General features: G+C 39.6%; 1 protein-coding gene across 1 annotated transcript in view; it reads left to right on the top strand.

The window, feature by feature from the left end:
• DCDC2C (doublecortin domain containing 2C) overlaps positions 1 to 21,930 on the top strand; it is a 146,983-nt gene that overhangs the window by 41,788 nt on the left and 83,265 nt on the right. The window contains exons 5-6 of the mRNA XM_023728231.1: positions 6,084 to 6,221; positions 17,900 to 17,946. Of these exons, the coding sequence (XP_023583999.1) occupies positions 6,084 to 6,221; positions 17,900 to 17,946 (185 nt within the window). The remainder of the gene's footprint in view (positions 1 to 6,083; positions 6,222 to 17,899; positions 17,947 to 21,930) is intronic.

The raw sequence follows: 21,930 nt of genomic DNA, 5'->3' as shown, positions 1-21,930 counted from the left end.
GGGGCATCTAGGTCAAGTGGCATAACAAAGCTTATTAAGAAAATGTTCTGCATCCTACTTTGGTGAGTGGCATCTGGGGTCTTAAAAGCTTGCAAGCAGCCATCTAAGATGCATCAATTGGTTCCAACCACCTGGAGTAAAGGAGAATGAAAAACACCAAAGATACAAGGCAAGTATTAGCCCAAAAGACAGAAAGGGCCACATAAACCAGAGACTTCATCAGCCTGAGACCAAAAGAACTAGATGGTACCTGGCTACCACCAATGACCGCCCTGACAGGGAACACAACAGAGTCCCGATGGAGCAAGAGAAAGGTGGGGTGCAGAACTCATATTCTAGTAAGAAGACCAGACTTAATGGTCTGACTGAGACTGGAGGAACCCCGGAAAGCATGACCCTCAGATTCTCTATCCGCCCAGAACTAAAGCAATTTCCGAGGCCAACTCTTCAGACAGGGATTGGACTGGACTGTGAGACATAAAGTGATACTCATGAGGAGTGTGCCTCTTAGCTCAAGTAGATACAAGAGACTAAACGGGCAGCTTCTGTCCAGAGATGAGATGGGAAGACAGAGAGGGTTAGGAGCTGGTTGAATGGACATGGGGAATCAGGAGAGGAAAGGAGGAGTGTGCTGTCACAGTATGGGGAGAGCAACTGGGTCACATAACAAAGTAAGTATAAATTTTTGTATGGGTGACTAACTTGAAATGTAAACTTCATTTAAACTACAACAATAAAAAAAAAGAAAGAAAGAAAAACTGTGGTGGGTAAAGATGGGGCTATTTTAGAAAAGCTGGTCAGGAAATCCTGAGAGGAGGCATTTAAGAGCACGTCTGAATGGCAGGAGGAAGGAAAAAGTACAGTGATCTGGGGAAGTCCCTTCCAGCCATCAGGAACCACAGTTCCAGACTCTGAGATGTGCTTAACGTTTAAACAATAGTCAGATGGCCACTAGTGAGGGAGGCAGACAGTGATAACAGTTTGCTCGGAAGAGAGAGTGAAGGGAAAGATCAGACAAGCTTTGTAACTATGGGAAGGAGTTGAGATTTTAATTACAGTGTGATGTGAAGCCGTTGGAGGGTCCTGAGGAGGGGTTACCATGACCTGGATAATGGGATATGTGTGTGGAGTGTCAGAGTAGAAGTAGGGATACTTGTTTGGAGGCTGTTGTAGGTAATCCAAGTGAGAGACCATGATGGCTTGGTTGGTCCTAAGAGGTCAGATTCTGTATATATTTTAAAGACTTACATGATGGAACTTGCTGATAAACTGCGTATGGGGTATGAAAGAAAGAAAGCAAGAGATCAATGATGATTCCTAACCTTTTGGTAAGAGTAAGTAGTGATTGATGGTGTTATTTCCTCATATGGAGAAAGTGGAAAGGGAAGTTTTTGGGGAATCAAGAATTCATTTTTGGACATGTCCAGTTTGAGATGCTTATTAGACATCCTAATGGAGATATGGACAAGTTGGGTATATGAATCTGGAGCTCAGGAAAGAGGTTAGATTGGAGGAATAAAGTAGGGCTATATGAGTGTAATGGGTGGTATTTAAGGTTATAAAATTGGATGCGATGGAGATAGTATTAGAGAAGAGGGCTGAAGACTAGTTCTAGGGCATAATTTCTTAATGCAACTATCTCATTCAACCTTGTATTATGGTTATTTGTGAACTTGTCATATCTCCCCTATTATATTTTAAATTTATTAAAGCTTGGAATTAATTCTCTATTTTTTAATGCCTCAAAAAGGTGAAGCCAGCTGAGCTAACCACTGGGACCCATGAACTGTGAGGGGCTTTGTACAATTATGTCCAGATTTCACGGTGTCCAGGCCAAAACTCACATATAAAGGTTTTGAAACCTCAACTGAAAATCAAATATGTCTTTTAAAAGTTATTTGCAGTTTCTTTAAAAAAAAAAAACTGTTAAAGATAAAGAGTTCAAAATTTCTCTAGGGCAGACTGTACTTTTATTTGGGGAAAATAGCCAAATGGCTCTTTAATTATTTGTAAATGAGAGGCTTTAAGAAAATTTATAGATATTTACGTACATTTTATACTATACCCCCAATGGTAAGGTGCATTAAAAATCATTTAACAATTGACATTTGGGTAAAGCTTTTCTAGTTTACAAAGCAATTTTACACATGATTGTTTCATTTAGTCTTCACATCCTCTGAGATAAGTAATAATAGAAATTCTTAGCGTTTATCTAGCATTTTATAGTGTGTAAACTGCTTCCATTTATATACATTATCTCAGTTGATGCTCCTATTCCTATTACTCATCTTCATGAAATTCACACTTCGGCAAAAGCTACAGTTCTCTGCACATGACATACAGGTTCACATTTTCAAGTCTATGCACGTGTAATTTTCTTTGTCTCGAAACTCCTTTATCTCAGCCATTGAAATCTTATTTATCTCTCACATACCTCTTCTTCCAAAAACGGGCTTTGTCACCATTCCTAGAGGAGAATGGGTTGAGGAGAATTTAGAGAAGAGTGGCAGGGGAACGTGCTTGAACAATTTGGTCCTCTAAGGGGTGGCCCAGCCATGCGTCCCTTGTGGCACTCATTGGGTTTGCACTATAGGCTGTTGGTTTTGGCACGAGGTCGGATCAGTAAGCACTTTGTGGGTCCTGCATTAACGCATCTAAGTTCCATTCTTTTGTATAGTTTGTCTCATCACTGAATGAAAAGAACATTTAACTTATTGGAAAAAAACAACCAACCTCATCTTTACAAGTCTTTTGCTCGAAAGAACGTGAAGTTCTTTTGGTGTATGATAGGACATTCAACCTGAGTCTTTTGAGGGTCTTTTTTTTTTTTTTTCAGTTACATCACTGTTGGTCGCTCACTTGTTCCACCTCCCTCCTTCATCCCCAAGCCGTCAGTTCTACTCCTTATCTTTCTTTTTTCTTTTAATAGTCCCATCATTCTCCCAGCCACCCAGAATTAAAACCTTGAGTCATGTTACACAGTGTGTGTGTCACCTCCAACATCTGTCAGTGGCCAAGTCTTGTAGATTCTGAATTGCTCTTCGTGTTTTCCCCCATTTACACAAGAATGTAAACATGTTTTCATGTTCCCTGGTACCCCTAGCCCCACCTCAAACAACCCGTATCACACTGATGCAAGCTAGAATTTGAATTTTGAGTTATTATAGCTATGTCTTCTTTGATCTTCGGTTTTCTTGTTTTTTAAGACAACGCATGTCGTACCTTTACTCACCTATCTCTTGTAGCAGCTCCTGAATTTGCTTTTCCTCTTATTTAACAACTTCCTCTAAAAATCTTCAGTGTGAGCCTTTATGTGGGAAATGCTCTGAGGCCTTGTAAGCCTGAGCATATATGTATTTTTTATCATGCCCTTCCATTTAAATGACGATTTGGCTGGCTTCAAAGTTCTTCTCTTTCAGATTTAGAAAATGTTATTTCATATTTTCTTTCCTTCAGTGTGTTGTTAAAACATCTGATGTCATTTTGATTCTTATTGCTTTGTATGCTGTCTGCCCTTTCTCTGTAAGAGGCTTTTAGAATGCTCTTGTTTATGTTCTTAAATAGCACACTAATCTGTCTAGATGTTGGTTTTTCTGTAGTCTCTCCTTGGAGCTCATTCAATCTGAGGTCTTCCCTCTTTCTTTAATTCTGTGGACTGGTCTTCTCTGAGTTGGAATTGACTTGAAGACAACGGGTTGGTTTGGTCTTTATTATTTCTACACGTACTTCTTCCTTTTCTCTTTTATTTTAACTTATTTCTAGGTTTCCTAATACCTGGATGTTGGCACTTCTACTCGTCCTTACTTCTAAATTTTATTTCATATGTTCTATTTCTTTATCCTTCTCTGCTTCCTTCAGGGAGAGTTCCTCAGTTTCATCTTCCAAACACTAATTTGTATCTGTATCTGTTCTACTGTCCGTCTCACTGTTGTACTCTTTGGTTCAACTATTCTAGCTTCAAATCAATATTTCCACTCTATTCTTGTTATACTTTCTTGTTCTTGTTTTATATTGATAATATCCCCTTATTTCTTGCATAACATTTTTCATGTTTATGTTAAATTTTTGGTCCATCTTTTCCAATACTTCTGCTTCCTGTAGACTCTACCAAAGAGCTCCTCCCTTCAGAGTCTCACCATCTAACCCCCAGCAGCAGTAGCTCTGGGTGGAGACTCTCTCCTTAACACTGCAGCTAGTCAGTCCCACTGCTTCCCTCAGTTTCTTACGTGATGTGTGATTCAAGGCTTCTGCACTCCCCTGATTTACTCCTGGGGACACTTGCACTAGCTGTCTGAGTCTACCAGTTGGGAGCAGGCACTGTTTGCCCCAAGGCAATTATGGAGAGAAGAACAGTGGTTTTTTTTCCGAGGTCAACCTTCTGCTCCATGCCACAGCCACCTGCTCCCCACATAGGCCTGGCTCTCCAGTGGTTGCTCACAGTTGCCTCCTGTCCTGATGTTTTTCTTCTATATTTCCTGCAGGGTTGATCTAGGACAGCAGTTCTCAGAATGTGGCCCCGGGATCAGTAGCAGCAGTATAAGCTAGGAACTTGTTAGAAATGAAATGTTTGAGTCTTATCCCATCTACTGAATCAGAGACTCTGAGGGTAGGGCCCAGCAATCAGTGTTTTAAGAAGCCTTCCAGGTGATTCTGATGCATGCTTAAGTTTGAGAATGATTGATCTGTGGGGATGGGTATATTCTGTAGATTCTACCTTTTTAATATCTCCTCCATTCATTCTCTTCTTTCTCCTCCTGCAGTTGCTACCCTGTTTCATTACTTCAGTATATACTTGCAGTAGTTTTCCAAGTCTCTGATTCTGTCTCCATCACATCCCATACACAAAAGTTGACTTACTATTGCTAAAACATGGCTCTTATTCTACCCTTCTATGGAAATCTTCAATTATTCTGACTACATTAATTATAAATTTCTTACACTGGAACTCAGGGCTCTTTATAAACTCCTCTCAACCTACACGTTCAAGTTCTGTCTCCATTTCACCCCTTTGTGACAGCCAAAACAAACCCTCTGTGTTCTGGCTCTTGGCCAAGCCCCTCCTGCTACACAAAATGGCTATCATCGCATCTTCACAGGATGAAATCCTGCCCACCCTTCAAAGTCCATTGTAAATTCGTCCACCTGTGTGAAGCTTACGATTGAATTTAATCTTTCTCCTCTTGGGACCCTCAGCACTTTGGCCTTTTCTTGTCATATTTATAGATTTTTGTACACTTCTTGGCTTTGAGGAAGCAGTGACTTATTCATATTGTTATCCAATTCAATACCTATCTCATTGCCTTATGCATAATAGGTGTTCAGTAGTGAATGAATTGAATCATTTCTTGAATAAATAAACTAATGAATGAATACTTGCCAGTGAAGAGTACTGAATAAAAAGTAGGCTAATATTAGTCTTTTGATGCTTATAAAAAGACACATTATTTGCTAATAAATGCTGGTTTGTTTTCCAAGTTTTGTTATTACAATATAAGCCAATTTGTATTAATTTTAGCTGTTACTAGTTAAAATTAATAGAACACCAACCAAGAGTTTAAAATGTTCTCAAGGGCCTCTGAGCACTTGTACATAATTAAAAATATACTTTAATTAAAAAATCTAAAAATGGAAAGAAAGACTAATCCTGGAAGAGCAGCTCTCATACGTTTTTAACTAGCCCATTTAGATTATGCTTACTTATGAGTATGTAATTTCTCCAAGAGTCCAAATGATAGTTACATTAAAATACGTTGTCATCGAGTCAATTCTGACTCACAGCTACCCTGTAGGAAAGAGAAGAACTGCCCAGTAGGATTTCCAAAGCTGTAATCTTTCAGGAAGGAGCCCTGGTGGCACAGTGGTTAGAGTGTTTGGCTGTGTTTGTTTAATCTTTACAGAGGCAGATTGCCACATCTTTTCCCGTAGAGAGGCTGGTGGGTTCGAACTGCTGACCTTTCAGATAGCAGCCAAGCTCTTAACCATTGTGCCACCAGGGCTCCTGATAGTTATAAGTGAAAGATACCCCAAATACTATATTACTAGTCTTAAAATTTCTAGTTCATTTTTTCATTCTTTATTTGCAGATTATTTACAATGAATGGACGTCTTTTGGACAACTCAAAGGATTTGCAAGACCATCATTTTTATGTTGCAGCAGGACTGGAGCCTTTTAAATATTTTCCTTATTGGAAGTCCTCGAAGGTCCCCAGTGAGATCCAACAGTAAGCATAGCTTATACCTTTCTTTCCTGTATGTTGGTAAAATTTGTCTTTTTTCTCCCCAGTACTTCTCCCAAATATGGTCAGTTCAGCTATTTATTCTAAAGATTGATATTCTTATTTTTATAAATGACACAATTTTGGATTTTTAAAATTAGGCATGGAGTAACTTTTTTGGGGGATATATTCACAAAGGCAGTAAGATCTTATATTGAGTACATTATCCTTCCTCTGGGGATACTGGGAGTCTTAGAGATCAAAAGTCCAAACGTTAAGTTCACAGTGCTAAATCTCAGTGTAGCGTCTGTTAGGAAAACCGAAGATGCTCAGAACATGAACGTACTATTTTTACTTGCTCTTAGTTTCTATTTAGTGCTCTCCAAATTCTCCCACCAAAAGTTCTCCAATCCCTGATGTCGTATGTTTTGTAATTATTATTTTTACACCCTTTGGTGATATAAACACTCAATAAGATAGGAATAGAAGGGAAACTCCTCCATCTGACATAGGGCATTTATGAAAACCCCACTGCTAACATCACACTCAACAGAGAAAGATGGAGAACTTCCCTCTTAAGATCAGGGACAAGACATGGATACCCACTCTCACCACTGCTATTCAATATTGTTATTCTTACTTGATCCGTCCTTAAAGCCTAGAGAATGACTTTATGAGAAGGAGGCTCTAGGGGTTTCTGAAAAGCTTTGGAGTTTCAAGTCATGTCATTCTTTCTTTTTTAAAAACCTTTACTATGGAAATATTCAAACACATACAGAAGTAGAGAGAATGGTTTAATGAACTAGCTAAAAATGATTACAGTTTACCAATCTTGTTTCATATATCTCTTCACCAATTTTTTTTTTGGAGGGAGCATCTTTTAAAGTAAACGTCATATCATATATTTTAACAGCAAATACTTCAATATGTATCTCAAACAGGTAAGAATTTTTTATTTTGGAAAATGTCATGATCATATCTAACAACATTAACAGTAATTCCACAATATTATCTAACACCTAGACCATGTTCAAATTGCCCCAATCCTTCTGAATATCATTATACAATTGTCCTAGGGTAAAATCACCACAAAGTTATAGTAAAGCAAAAAAGAAAGATTTTATTCAGCATATGTTCCAAGGGGCAAAAATGGGAAATGAACAAGCGTGCTGTCAGAGCCACGTCTGCCCAAGTCCAAGGAATGTTACAGAATAAGCAAAAGTGAGAAATAGCAGTCACGCTACCAGAGCCATGTCTGTCCTAGTGCAAGGAAACGTTACAGAATCATCAGGATATATTAACATTACAAATGGATAAAATCTTTGAAAGCTTCACCTTTTCACAGATTGGCTAAAAACTGCTAAATCACTGTGACTCTACATTTTGAATTGTTTTTCTTAGTAACCATTGGTACAATCAGGAGGGTCTTCATTGGTCCAACAAATCTTACTATTTACTGAACTCTAATAAAAAGAGATGATTGGAAAATATGTAGGTCTTTTGTGCTCTGTTTATGATTTGTTTATGTGAAAATATCCCTAAAAGAAGTTTTCCAAGATTGTCCTAGCTATTTTCTTCATACATCAGGGCCCAGTTGATGTGTCCTTGTGAGTCCATCTCCAGCTGGGTCACACTCTTTATACTCAAACCGAAAAAAAAAAAAAAAAGCTGTTGCCCTGGAGCTGATTCTGACTCAGTGATCTTATCAAACGGAGTAGAACTGCCCCATAGGGTTTCCAGGGAATGGCTGGTGGATTCAAACTGCCAACCTTTCGGTTAGTAGTTGAGTTCTTAACAACTGTACAACCAGGTCTCCTTTGAAAGTAAACCTCAAGGACAGGGAATAATGGCTCCAATTTTAATCTCCTAAACCACAATAGGTTTGTTTGAATCAGGATCCAAATGGGGTTCACATGTTGCATTTGGTGAAGATCAAAATTGAGTTTACATGATCTGCTGATAGGCCACTCTGATCATATCTAGGGATGTGTCCTCTGTATGTGAGGGGCATGTGGTGAAAAGTAATCGAGAGGTGGGATCTGGAGGACTGTCTTGAAGATGTTTTCTTCCATTTCACTGAAACAAACAAAAGAGAAATTCCATATTTGGAATATTCAGTGTCCACCCATTATAGTTCTTGGCTTCTTATATAGAAGGAGAGAAGAATGAGATTGATTTTTCAAAAAATTGTTTCTGAATAATTGTTATCCTTTCTTCCCATCTCTGCCATGATGCCCACGGCCTCTCTCTTCACTCTGCAGCAATTTATGTGTTGTCTAAACAAAATCAACCCTCCAAGAGTGACTTCTGGTTGATTCTCTTCTATTTTGATAAACAATGCTTATCTGAGATTGCTATTTGTGTTTTTTGGGGAAAGAAAAGAATTTTTCAATTTTATTGTTGCTAGGCCTTTATGTGAGTTTCTCTGAGAGTCTCATTTGGAACATTTGTTTTCTTGAGTTCAGTTGTGAAGGCTCAGAGAACAAAAAGGGATAGTTTAGGGAGAAAACAATTTTGTTCAAGGAACTTTTAGTGTCCTTTCCTCAATTTAAAGGAAAAGTGGGAAAACAAATACATTTCCTCTTTTTCCCTTCCTGAATATACCAAATAAGTGCATAAGAAACTTAAGTGAATGTAGTAAAAATTTTGTTTCTAATCAAAATAGTGACTTAATTCTGTAAAGAATAACAGAAAAAGTAAAAATTTATTTCATTTTCCCTAGTATTTTCAATGAGATTTTTGTCCAGCAACTTGAGAGTTATCAGAAAGTTTTCATTCTTATTTTGACTGAAGTCTGCATTTTGGCAAATGCAACAAGGTCAGGTGAGAAATCCTCTTTTAACTGTTTGCATTTAAGTAGGGTCCAAGACTACCACGGGTCTGTCAGTTTGTCTTACTGTGGGGGCTGCGTGTTGCTGCGATGCTGGAAGCTATGTCACCAGTATTCAAATACCAGCAGTGTCACCCATGGCGAAAAGGTTTCAGCTGAGTTTCCAGACTAAGACTAGGAAGAAGGACCCGGCGGTCTACTTCTGAAAAGAATTAACCATTGAAAACCTTATGAATAGCAGTGGAACATTGTCTGATATAGTGCCGGAAAATGAGCCCCCCAGGTTGGAAGGCACTCCAAAGACGACTGGGGAAGAGCTGCCTCCTCAAAGTAGAGTCGACCTTAATGACGTGGATGGAGTCAAGCTTTCGGGACCTTCATTTGCTGATGTGGCACTACTCAAAATGAGAAGAAACAGCTGCAGACATCCATTAATGTACGAAGTATGAATCTAGGAAAATTGGAAATCGTCAAAAATGAAATGGAATGCATAAATATCTATATCCTAGGCATTAGTGAGCTGTAATGGACTGGTATTGGCCATTTTGAATCAAACAGTCATGTGGTCTATTATGCCGGGGATGACAACTTGAAGAGGAATGGCTTTGCATTCATCGTCAAAAAGAACATTTCAGGATCTATCCTGAAGTACAATGCTGTCAGTGATAGGATAATATCCATACACCTACAAGGAAGACCAGTTAATATGACTGTCTTAGTCATCTAGTGCTGCCATGACAGATATACCACAAGCAGATGGTTTTAATGAAGAGAAGTTAATTTTCTCATAGTCAAAGTAGGCTAAAAGTCCAAATTCAGGGCGTCGGTTCTAGGCGAAGTCTTTCTCTCTCTGTCGGCCTTTTCATCAATGTTCCCCCGGACTAGGAGCTTCTTGGTGCAGGGACCCCAGTCCAAAGGACGTGCTCTGCTCCCAGCACTGCTTTCTTGATGGTATGAGGTCCCCTTGTCTCACTGCTCACTTCTGTCTTCTATATCTCAAGAGATTGCCTCAGGACACAATCCAGTCTTGTAGATCAGGTCCTGCCTTACTAACACAACTGCCACCCATCCTCCCTCATTAACATCACAGAGGCAGGTTTACAACATACAGGAAAATCACGCAGTACTCATGGCCTAGCCAAACTGATACACACATTTTTTGGGGGACATAATTCAAACCATGACAATGACTATCATTCAAATTTACCCACCAACCACTAAGGCCAAAAAATGAGGAAATTGAAGATTTTTATCAACTTCTGCCATGTGAAATTGATCTAATATGCAATCAGGATGCATTGATAATTACTGGTACTTGGAATGCGAAAGTTGGAAATAAAGAAGGACTGGTGGATGGAAAATACGGCCTTGGTGATAGAAATGATGCGGGAGATCACATAACAGAATTTTGCAAGACCAACGACTTCTTCACTGTAAATACCTTTTTCAACAACATAAACGGCAACTATACACATGGACCTCGCCAGATGGAATACACAGGAGTCAAATCGACTACATCTGTGGAAAGAGACAATGGAGAAGCTCAATATCCTCATTCAGAACAAGGCCTGGGGCTGACTTCGGAACAGACGATCAATTGTTCATAAGCAAGTTCAAGTTGAAGCTGAAGAAATTTAGAATAAGTCCACGAGAGCCAAAGTACAACCTTGAGTATATCCCACCTGAATCTAGAGACCATTTCAAGAATAGATTTGACTCATTGAACACTAATGACTGAAGACCAGACGAGTTGTGGAATGACATCAAGGACATCATACATGAAGAAAGCAAGAGGTCATTAAAAAGACAGGAAAGAAAGAAAAGACCAAAATGGAAGTCAGAAGAGACTCCGAAACTTGCTCTTGAACGTCAAGTAGCTAAAGCAAAAGCAAGAAAGGATAAAGTAAAAGAGCTGAAAAGAAGATTTCAAAGGGCAGCTTGAGAAGACAAAGTAAAGAATTATAATGACATGTGTAAAGACCTGGAGATAGAAAACTAAAAGGGAAGAACACGTTCGGCATTTCTCAAGCTGAAAGAACTGAAGAAAAAATTCAAGCCTCGAGTTGCGATATTGAAGGATTCTAAGGGGAAAATATTAAACGATGCAGGAAACATCAAAAGAAGATGGAACGAATATACAGAGTCACTAGACCAAAAAGAACTGGTCAGTGTTCAACCATTGCAGGAGGTAGCATATGATCAGGAACTGATTGTACTGAAGAAGTCCAAGTTGCACTGAAGGCATTGGTGAAAAACAAGGCTCCGGGAATTGAGAGAATGCCAACTGAGATATTTCAACAAATGAATACAGCACTGGAAGTGCTCACTCACCTACATCAAGAAATTTGGAAGACAGCTACCTGGTCAACTGACTGGAGGAGACCTATATTTATGCCTGTTCCCAAGAAAGGTGATTCAACAGAATGTGGAGATTATCAAACAATATCATTAATATTACATGCAAGTAAAATTTTGCTGAAGATCATTCAAAAGTGTTTGTAGCAGTACATTGACAGGGAACTGCCAAAAATTCAAGCTGAATTCAGAAGAGGACGTGGAACCAGGGATATCATTGTTGATGTCAGATGGATCCTGGCTGAACACAGAGAATACCAGGAAGATGTTTACATGTGTTGCATTGACTTTGCAAAGGCATTCGACGGTGTGGATCATAACAAATTATGGATAACATTGCAAAGAATGGGAATTCCAGAACACTTACTTGTGCTCATGAGAAATCTGTAAATAGATGAAGAGGCAATCGTTTGAACAGAAGAAGGGGATACTGCGTGGTTTAAAGTTGGGAAAGTTGTGCGTCAGGGTTGTATCCTTTCATCATACCTATTCAATCTGTGTGCTAAGCAAATAATCCAAGAAGCTGGACTATATGAAGAAGAACTGGCCATTAGGGTTGGAGGAGGACTCATTAACAACCTGCAATATGCAGATGACAGAACCTTGCTTGCTGAAAGTGAAGAGGACTTGGAGCACTTACTGATGAAGATCAAAGACCATAGCCTTCAGTATGGATTACACTTCAACATAAAGACAACAAAAATCCTCACAACTGGACCAACAAGCAACATCATGATAAATGGAGAAAAGATTAAAGTTGTCAAAGATTTCATTTTACTTGGATCCACTCAACACCCATGGAAGCAGCAGTCAAGAAATCAAAAGACACATTACATTGGGCAAATCTGGTGCAAAGGACCTATTTAAAGTGTTGAAAAGCAAAGATGTCATGTTGAAGACTAAGATGAGCCTGACCCAAGCTATGGTGTTTTCAATCCACTCATATGCATGCGAAAGCTGGATGATGACTAAAGAAGACTGAAGAAGAATCGACGCCTTTGAGTTGTGGTGTTGTTGAAGAATATTGAGTATACCACGGACTGCCAAAAGAAACAACAAATCTGTCTTGGAGGAAGTACAACCAGAATGCTCATTGGAAACAAGGATGGCGAGACTATGTCTCACATACTTTGGACATGTTATCAGGAGAGATCAGTCTCTGGAGAAGGATATCATGCTTGGTAAAGTGGAGGGCCAGAGAAAAAGAGGAAGATCCTCAACAAGATGGATTGACACAGTGTATGCAACAAAGGGCTCAAGCATAACAACGATTGTGAGGATGGTGCAGGACCGGGCAGTGTGGAATAATTGATTGGTGGTATGTTGTTAAGGAGCCTTGGTGGTGCAGTGATGAAAGTGCTCAGCTGCTAACTGAAAGATCTGCAATTTGAACATACCAGCTGCTCTTTGGGAGAAAGATGTGGCAATTTGCTTCCATAAGATTTATAGCCTTGGAAACTCCATGGGGCAGTTCTACTCTGTCCTCTAGGGTCACTATGAGTCGGAATCAACTTGATGGCCTTGTGTTTGGTTTTTTTGGTTTGGTATGTTATTGTTAGGTGCTGCGGAGTCGATTTTCTACTCATAGCAACCCCATGTGACAGAGTAGAACTGCCCCATGGGTTTTCAAGGCTGTAGTCTTTACAGGAGCAGATCATCAGGTCTTTCTCTCGCTGAGTTACTTGGTGGGTGTGAACTGCCAACCATTTGGTTAACATCTAAGTGTTTAATCATAATGAAGAGCAGTAAATCATTCTTATCTTAATTATCCTGACTGGCTCTCTGGAAATTCCCAGCTTCATTTATTTCAATTTGGTTTTGTAAATCCAAAGACAATGATATGTATTGCTGGCTCTAAATTTATCTGAAGTATGTGCAAGATAGAAAAATTATGGAGTGCAACTTTTTTTTTCTTTCAAAATTAGGATTGTTTTTCTATTTCTTGGTATGACATATATTATTTTTTCTTCTTTCAGAGCTATGTATGTCCTTAGCTTAGATTTTCCTGTATTGAGAAAAATTATGAAAACACTACAAGTTAATGTGAGATTTGAAAAAACGATGCCATGCTAATTCAGCATCATAAGAGCATCGATTTTTGTCCTTTGATAAGATGAATAAAATTATGCAGTGTCCAAGTTTATAAATTACTGTTATAATCTTTCTGATTTTTTTTTTTTCGTATGCCCTCTTTCTTCTTTTCTCATTTCTTGGTTGAATCAGAGAATTCAAATAAATTAATGGTAGAGGGATATTCTAGATGATTTTTGCTCAAGTATCTCAGTTTACAGTCAAGTACACAGTCTCAGAGGTAGGAGGTTATACAGCTAAATAGCTACAGAACTGGTACTAGGACATAGCTATGACAGGCTCATGCTATTTCCTACATAGTGTTTTGCTTTCTTAATTTGACTTGCTTTCCCTTATCCAAAATGCAGAGTTTTGTAGGCTATCAGTCTCTCTTGGTGACAAAAGCAGTGATTTTTATAATAGACCTTGGACATTGCTAACTGGTTCTCTTGTCAGAGTAGACCACAGTATATATGTTTATGGAAATGAGGGAGTGACTGGAAGGAAGATGAAAATATTGTTGGAAGAAATTCTGTCCTGTTATCTGAAAGAATAAGACAGGTGTACTTTGTTTCTTTGGATAGTTAGCTCACTCCGCTGCTTGCCATATAAAAAACCCACTGCCGTTGAGTCCATTTCGACTCATAGCAACCCTATAGGACAGAGTAGAACTGCTCCCTAGGGTTTCCAGGGAGCGGCTAGTGGATTTGAACTACCAACCTTTTGGTTAGCAGCCAAGCTCTTAACTACTGTGCCACCAGGGCTCCGCTTGCCATATAGAATAGGTCAAATAAGCACTCATAATTAAATATGAATAATGTACAAAGTTAACCCTTCCGGTCGAGTCAATTCTGACTCACAGCGACCCTGTAGGACCGAGTAGAACTGCCCCATAGCGTTTCCAGGGAGCACCTGGTGGATTCGAACTGCTGACCTTTTGGTTAGCAGCCGAGCTCTTAACCACTGTGCCACCAGGGCTCCAATGTATAAAGTTACTTGTATTCAATTAGGAGTGCTTATTCGATCTGTTCTGGTGGCCTAGTGCTTAAGAGCTTGGCTACTAACCATAAGGTTGGCAGTTCAAATCCACCAGCTGCTCCTTGGAAACCTTATTGGGCAGTTCTATTCTGTCCTATAAGGTCGCTATGAGTCAGAATTGACTAGACAGCAACAGGTTTTGTTTTTGGTTCCGAATGTATAAAGTACTCTTGTAAAGTTATGCTTGAGGGATGCCTAATGCTTTTGTCTTGAGGTAGAAATACTTAGTATATGAGCTTTGCATTGCCTCCCCGATGTCATGCACTGAGGCAAATATAGCACACGATGTGCTTTCATTTCTGTCTTCAGAGAGCCCTATCTCACAGTTAAAACCCAAACCAACAAATCCATTGCTGTTGAGTAGATTCCAACCATTTGGCTGTTCTTTAAAAGCCATTCAGTGAGGTCATCAGACAGTGTCCCATCCATCCTTCTACGTTGTATTTGTATGTAAATCCTCAATATTTCCTTCTCCAAATATCAGTGGGACAGTAAGTCATCCAAAACAACTTTGTAACTTTTCTTATAGTGGATTGTCTAGATACAGAAAACTGTTAGTCTGAGGTCCTCAGCATCCACAGCCCCCGATGGTGCTTATGTGGGCATTAATGCTGTGGGTCAGCGCTGTGCCAGGCTCACTGTGGGTTAAGGGGGGCAGCAGAGGTGGGAGAGAGCTTTGGAATCTGGATTTTGAAAGTTTGAGTTGATTCCTGCTCTTATGTTTACTGGCTGTGTGCTTAGAACCTATTTTTTTCTTTTGGTAAAAATGAAGATTGTCCCGAGGATAAACTGAGATAATAAATGAGAAGGCAATTTACAAATTGTAAAGTGCATCTGAAATGTGCATCATCGTTATGCCATTCATACATATATATGAAGGGATAGATCATTGCAAATCCTCAGCAATCCCCTATTTTCAAAGAAAGCCCCAGCATTAGGGCTGAGGCTGACTTCGGTCACCTTTGTGTCGGTGAAGTAGACAGGTTTGGGGTGCTGTGAGTCAGTGTTGTGGGTAACAGACGGGTCACCCTTGCAGAATATGCCCTTCGTGGTACCCTATGACCACATCGGTGAGCCTTGAGATGCCCTGGGCACTGTGCTCTTCCAAGCCATTTCATTTTTCACCTACCTTGAAAAGCAGGATTTTTCTTCTTGACAAGCATGCCAGGCTGGCACTCAGGGCAGGGTCAGGCTCCCCAGAAACCGCCTGGCTCTGCTTCCCTTCAGGTAGATAGATGTAGCTGAAATGTTCCTTTCATTAGTCTCTGTCGGATACAATTTTCCAAATAGGCACTGACCGCCAGCTCATACACTGATGGGTTTTCTTGTCTTCTGGGCCTTGCTGGGATGAACAGTGTCTAGAGCTGAATCTGTGGGGTTGTGCGCCCTTGATTGCTTCACCCTAATTGGTGTGTTTAAATACATTTAGTGTAAGAAATGATTTGAGGGTTTGCTAGAAACCTTCCTTGTCACTTTTTCTCTGTCAAGGTTTTTAATGTTCATTATCTTGAGGAAAGAAAAAGAGGTGCTACTTTTCATCTCATTGTGGAATAGGGCAGATGGTTTTAAGTCGTGCAGCTTATTTTCAGAAAATGCCAGGCAGGGTGATCTGCCTGTCCCTCCCCCTGTGTTACTGCACGTAAGGAGCACCTTCTGTAGTTAGACAACTTGAAATATCCAGCGGGCACAGTGTCTGTGCTTGACCTCATTCCTATTCTGGTTTATATGCTTTTAGATTTTCTTTTCTAAGGCAGTGAAAGGCTTCCTTTGTTCTGTCTACAGATGTATAGCCCTATAGTAGCTTGATATCCAGGCAGATGGTTAAAGGCTTGCTTGCCTGCTTGTCTGGCAAGTATGGACATTTCTTGAATTTATTAACTTCTAACAACTGCTAATAGTCCTGATAGTATACCTGTTAACCCTCGAGTCGATTCCGACTCATAGCTACCCTACGGGACAGAGTAGAACTGCCCCATAGGGTTTCCAAGGAGCGGCTGGTAGATTCAGACTGCTGACCTTTTGGTTAGCAACTGAGCTCTTAACCACTGTGCCACTATGGGCTATATACTCAATTTGGGGCTGTTGAGTTGACTTGACTAATTCTCTCTACTTTGTTTCCCCCGCTCCCCACAAAGTGTTCCCTCTCCTTTCAATGTGTTTTATATTTTCCTATTATCCATTCATCTGTTGAACGCTGAGCTGAATCCAACAGCTGAATCCGCTCCAGACCATCCGTTGGTTAAATATCTTCCTCCTCTGCCAAAGAGGTTAAGGCTTAGGATGAACATGAGGCCATTCATAGTCACTAAGAGATCGGCACCCATTGAGCACCAATGAATACCACCACCGAGGTACTCTTTTGCTGCAGAATCAAGGGGTAGGAGCACTTGCAAATTTATATAGCAATTATTGGAGTAAGTCTCAATAAAAAAGAATTAGAAACGGGGTGCCTGCGTTTGCATTGTCTCTGGGCACAGAAAGTAAGCTGGCTGCGGAGAGCTCTGTCATGTGGTCGAAAGAGAATGCACTGGTTTTGAGCTGGATCGAAAGCTCAGTTCTTCCACCAGGCATCTGTGGTCATTGTGTACAAACCTCATCTCCCTGAGCCTTGGTTTCAGTAGCGTGAGAATAACAGTGCTTGCTTCCCATGGTTATTGTGAGAGTTATGGGAAGAAACCATGTTTGTGGAAAATGGTTTGTAACTATCAAAAAGTTTCAAAGATTTCTTTTCCTCCTCTATTATATAAAAACCTTAGGGTAGAAAACCAAAACCTGTTTCCATTGAGTTGATTCCAATTCACAGGGACCCTATAGGACAGAGTAGAACTGCCCTACAGGGTTTCCAAGGAGCGGCAGGTGGATTTGAACTGCCGACCTTTTGGTTAGCAGCCAAGGTCTTAACCATTGTGCCACCAGGGCTCCAACCTTAAGGCAGAAAAAGAAAAAAAAAAAAAAAACCATTCCCGTCAATTTTGACTTATAGCGATACTATAGGACAGAGTAGACCCAGCCCTTAGGGTTTCCAAGGAGCGACTGGTGGATTCGAACTGCTAACCTTTTAGTTAGCAGCCAAGCTCTTAACCACTGTACCACCAGGCTAGGTACCTGTAAACATGGTACCCTCAAATAAGGCTGACATTCTAATAAATGGGAAATAGTCTGATTTTTAAAGATCTCAGAAAGGAAATTGAACGGACTTCCTAAGGGGTCCTGTCTAGTACTGAGGCTGGAAAATCTTTATTGACTTGAGCCTGAGCCATCTGTGGACAGACAGTAACTTACTTCCTCTTGATCGGTGCCCTTTATGAAAAGTAAAGGATGCAGAATAAATTTTTATACAGATGTGTTTTGGCTGAGTTTTTAAAATTTCAAACTATCTTTTGTCTTTCAGAAGGTACACGGACACTGAAAAACACCCACGAAGAAAGAAGAAAGTAAGTCATTTTTTTAAGGAAAAGAACTACAACCGTTAGTATTGATTTTGGATGTCTTTCGGCAGTCACAGGGACACCATGATATGCTGAGGGATCCAAAGCTGAAGAACAGAGCTTCTTGGGCACAGTGTTAGGTGTGAGGTTTATAAAAATGAGTAAGATCCAGTCCTATGAATGAGATGAGCTTATACTTGGAGCCCAGAATCTAGAAGTAAGAGGCACGCTGAGGTTTTTGTAATACAACATGTTAAGTGCAATGACCATCAGGGGAAAAACTGAGAGAAGAGTGGCAAGGGTGGGAGTGGGCTGCTGAGAGGAGTTGGAAGGAGGGTAGTTTAGGCAGATACGACATCTTGAGTAAGACAAGTGAGAAACAGTTTAGGGTGTGTGTGTGTGCAGTTTGATATTGCAACATATAGCTTGAGAAAGAATGTCAAGGAAGTGGCAGGATACAAGACTAGAAAGGTAGGAAGAAGCCAGACCTTGGAGGGCCTTACCAGTTCTTTAACATGCTTCTATGCCAAGGCAGGAACCCTGGTGGCACAGGAGCCCTCAGCTGCTAACCCAAAGGTCAGCAGTTGTAATCCACCAGCCAATCCTTGGAAACCCTACGGGGCAGTTCTGCTCTGTCTTGAAGATCGCTATGAGTTGGAATCTATTCAATGACAGTGGGTTTTATCCCAAGTCATGACATAAAACTGTATTTTAGTGGTTTATTTTTTAAAAAACTTACATCATTGGCCAGGATCAGTAGTAAAAAATAAATAATAGTGGTGATAGTGAACATCATTGTTTGTTTCGAACATTAATCGGCATGCCTCTAATGTTTTACTCGTAACTATGAGGATTTTTTGTGTGCTTGTTTGGAACATTTGGTACATATTTGGTGCGTTTTTTGGTGCACTTTGTTCTATTCTTCAAGTTAAGGAGGTTGTCCTCTGTAATTTCTATAGATTTTTTTCATTAATAATGAAAGGAATTATATTTTTCTGTTCTAGTGAGATGGTGTAGATAAAATGTTCCCCCCCCCATTTTATATGGTTAATGGGGTAGTGAATTACATTGATTTTCTAATGTTTAATTATAATTACATTCAAGGGATAAACCTCACTTAATTGTGACATAGTTTAAAATAAACTTTTGATTAATTCGGCTAAATTTTACATAGGATTTTCGCTTCCTTGTTTTAAAGTAAGATTGACTTGTAATTTTCCTTTATTATGTTGTCCTTGTATCTGTTTGCAGTCAAGCTTATTTTAGGCCAATAAATAAATTTTGGAGTGAAACTTTTCTCTTTTTCTAGTCTATGGAAGCAGTTATATATCACAGATATTATCTAGTTCATAATTTTTTGGTTAAACCCATTTGTCAAACTTCTTGGCTTGGGTTTTTGGGGCGATAGGTGGGAGGATGAGACACATAGTCTATTTTAATACACCTGGCTATTATTTTTATTTACTTTATTGTAATTTTTCTGAATTGACACGTGTTTTTGTACCTTCTGGAGCTGAATGATCAGCTTATATATTTTCAATTTTTTTTCCTAAGAAGTTCATTTTAATATTATTTGTTGTATGAAGAGTGACGATCACTGGGAATACAAAAGTGATAGACATGGTTGCTACCTTCGGGTATGCTCAGTGTAGTTGGGATAGACAAACGTGCAAGCTCATTTCAAGATAAGAAGTGAGTCAAATGTATAGAAGAGTGCCATATAAGAGGGGGAGTAATTGTGGATATTGACAAACAAAGCTTCCTACAAGATGAGATTCTCTAGTCATAAAACGTGAGTACATTTGCCTGAGTAATTCAGGGAAGGGGACACATATTTCAGGTAGAGGAAGCAGCCTGTGCAAATGCGCAAACGTGTGAGGTAGATTTTCTTCCGTGATTCTAGTCTTACAGTGTTTTGTCTCTACTGCCTCCACAAGGTTTTCCATTACTGTGTGGCCAGCATTACACTGGACGCTGGATTTTTTTTTTTTTTTTAATTGTACTTCAGGTGAAGGCTTACAAGGATGCTGGATTTTGAATGATAACTGCTATTCAGGATGAATGGTACAACCTTGAGATTCTTGTATGTTAGTCACTTTGGAAGCGTTTGAGCACACAGATAAAGGAATAGGTTTACTGAGCCAGTAATTTCGTTTTACCATTATATTTTTTTGCTATGTACTCATTTGATTATATTATTATTTTGAGTTTGGTTCCTTATGAAAAAAAAAACAAAACCAAACTCATTGCCATGGAGTCGATTCCGACTCATAGCGACCTGAAAGGACAGAGTTGAACTGCCCCATAGAGTTTCCAAGGAGCACTTGGTGGATTCGAACTGCCAGCCTTTTGGTTAGCAGCCATAGCACTTAACCACTACGCCACCAGGGTTTCCTTGGTTTCCTATAGGTAGGGATTTAATTTTCATTTTCTTTTTTTAAATTCTCCTTCTTCTGGGTCTAAAATTTGAGGCATGTTTTTTCTGATGTTGTCTACATTTCTTTTTCTTCTCTCTTCTGAAATCTATCATTGAAAAGTTAATGGGTTTTGATAATTATAGTTAACATTTAGCAACCTTAAGCAGGATGATCACAAAGCATGGCATAAACTAGAATGCAAAAAAATGTGTTATGTAACGAACATTAAATGTCTCGTTGAAAACTATCCATAAAGTAGATAAGACAGGAGCATACAGCAGAATAGCACATCACATTTTGTCCTGGAAAATGGAAAGTCCTAGAAGAAAACAAAAGACATTGGTTTTAACAAAGGTTGATATAAAATCTCTGCATTAGTTGTAAAATGCCTATCAACCGTGTTTTACATTATTTGTTCTCCCTTGTGTAAAGGTCTATATAAGTTTATTTTAGAACTTAATACTTCGGAGCCCTGGTGATGCAGTGGTTAAGAGCTTGGCTGCTGACCAAAAAGTCGGCAGCTCAAATCCACCAGCTGCTCCTTAGAAACCCTATGGGGCAGCTCTACTCTGTCCTACAGGGTCGCTATGAGTTGGAATCGATTCGACCGCAACAGGTAATACTAAACGATCGTTGCTTCTTCTGAGGAGTGGTATGTTTCTGAGCATGACAACTATTTCACATGTAGGACTTCCTTCTCTGGTTACAGGAGGACGGATTTTATGTGTAATCACAGTCCCAACAGCTATACGATAATTCTTTATTTTCTTGTTCCAGATTTCCCATTTATAACTTATTAAAATTGTTTAATTTTCTGTGTGAATCACTTCACTATTTTTTTGGAAAGAGGAGAGGGAATTAAAAAATGAACACGAGAAAGTCAGGAATGTCCTTTCATGGGATAAAGTTCCATGAAATATGCAGGGCTGTTGGGGACCCTTGGTGGTCTGAGCATTCTAAGGCTGTGTCAGGCAGTCAAAGTGTCAACCTTCCATAAGATTGGGCGCTGAATTTTCTTTTAAATTTGTAAAGTTGTTTTTTATGTACCCAGCATACAAACAGGTGCAGTGGTTAAACGCTCAGCTGCTAACCGGAAGATCAGCGGTTCAAACCCACCAGCCGCTCTCAAGGAGAAAGATATGGCAGTCTGCTTCTGTAAAGATTTTATGAGTCGAAATCTACTCGACCACAGAGCAGAGAATCTTTTTCAATCTTTCAATGAACATAGCACAAATACAACATAGAGCTTTTGACCCATAGAATATCAGACTCAAAGGTGGCATTCACAGATTCATCCAGTAATCCAGTAAACCTTTATCAGATATTTGCTGTGTGCTAAGCCTGAGGAATCAATTGCTGGAGATAGGCGTCATGCTTAGTAAAGTAGAGGGTCAGTGAAAAAGAGGAAGACCCTCGACACAGTGGCTGCAACAATAGGCTCAAGCTTAGCAACGATCATGAAGATGGCACAGGACCGGGCAGTGTTCGACCTGATGGCACCTAACAACAACAACAAGCTCTGAGTGTTGCAAACAGTTAGCATGTTCAGCTGCTAACAGAAATGGAGATTCGAGTCC

Source organism: Trichechus manatus, unplaced genomic scaffold (genome assembly GCF_000243295.1).
Source record: "Trichechus manatus latirostris isolate Lorelei unplaced genomic scaffold, TriManLat1.0 scaffold00023, whole genome shotgun sequence".
Taxonomy (NCBI): domain Eukaryota; kingdom Metazoa; phylum Chordata; class Mammalia; order Sirenia; family Trichechidae; genus Trichechus; species Trichechus manatus.
This window is presented reverse-complemented; position numbering and strand designations above follow the sequence as displayed.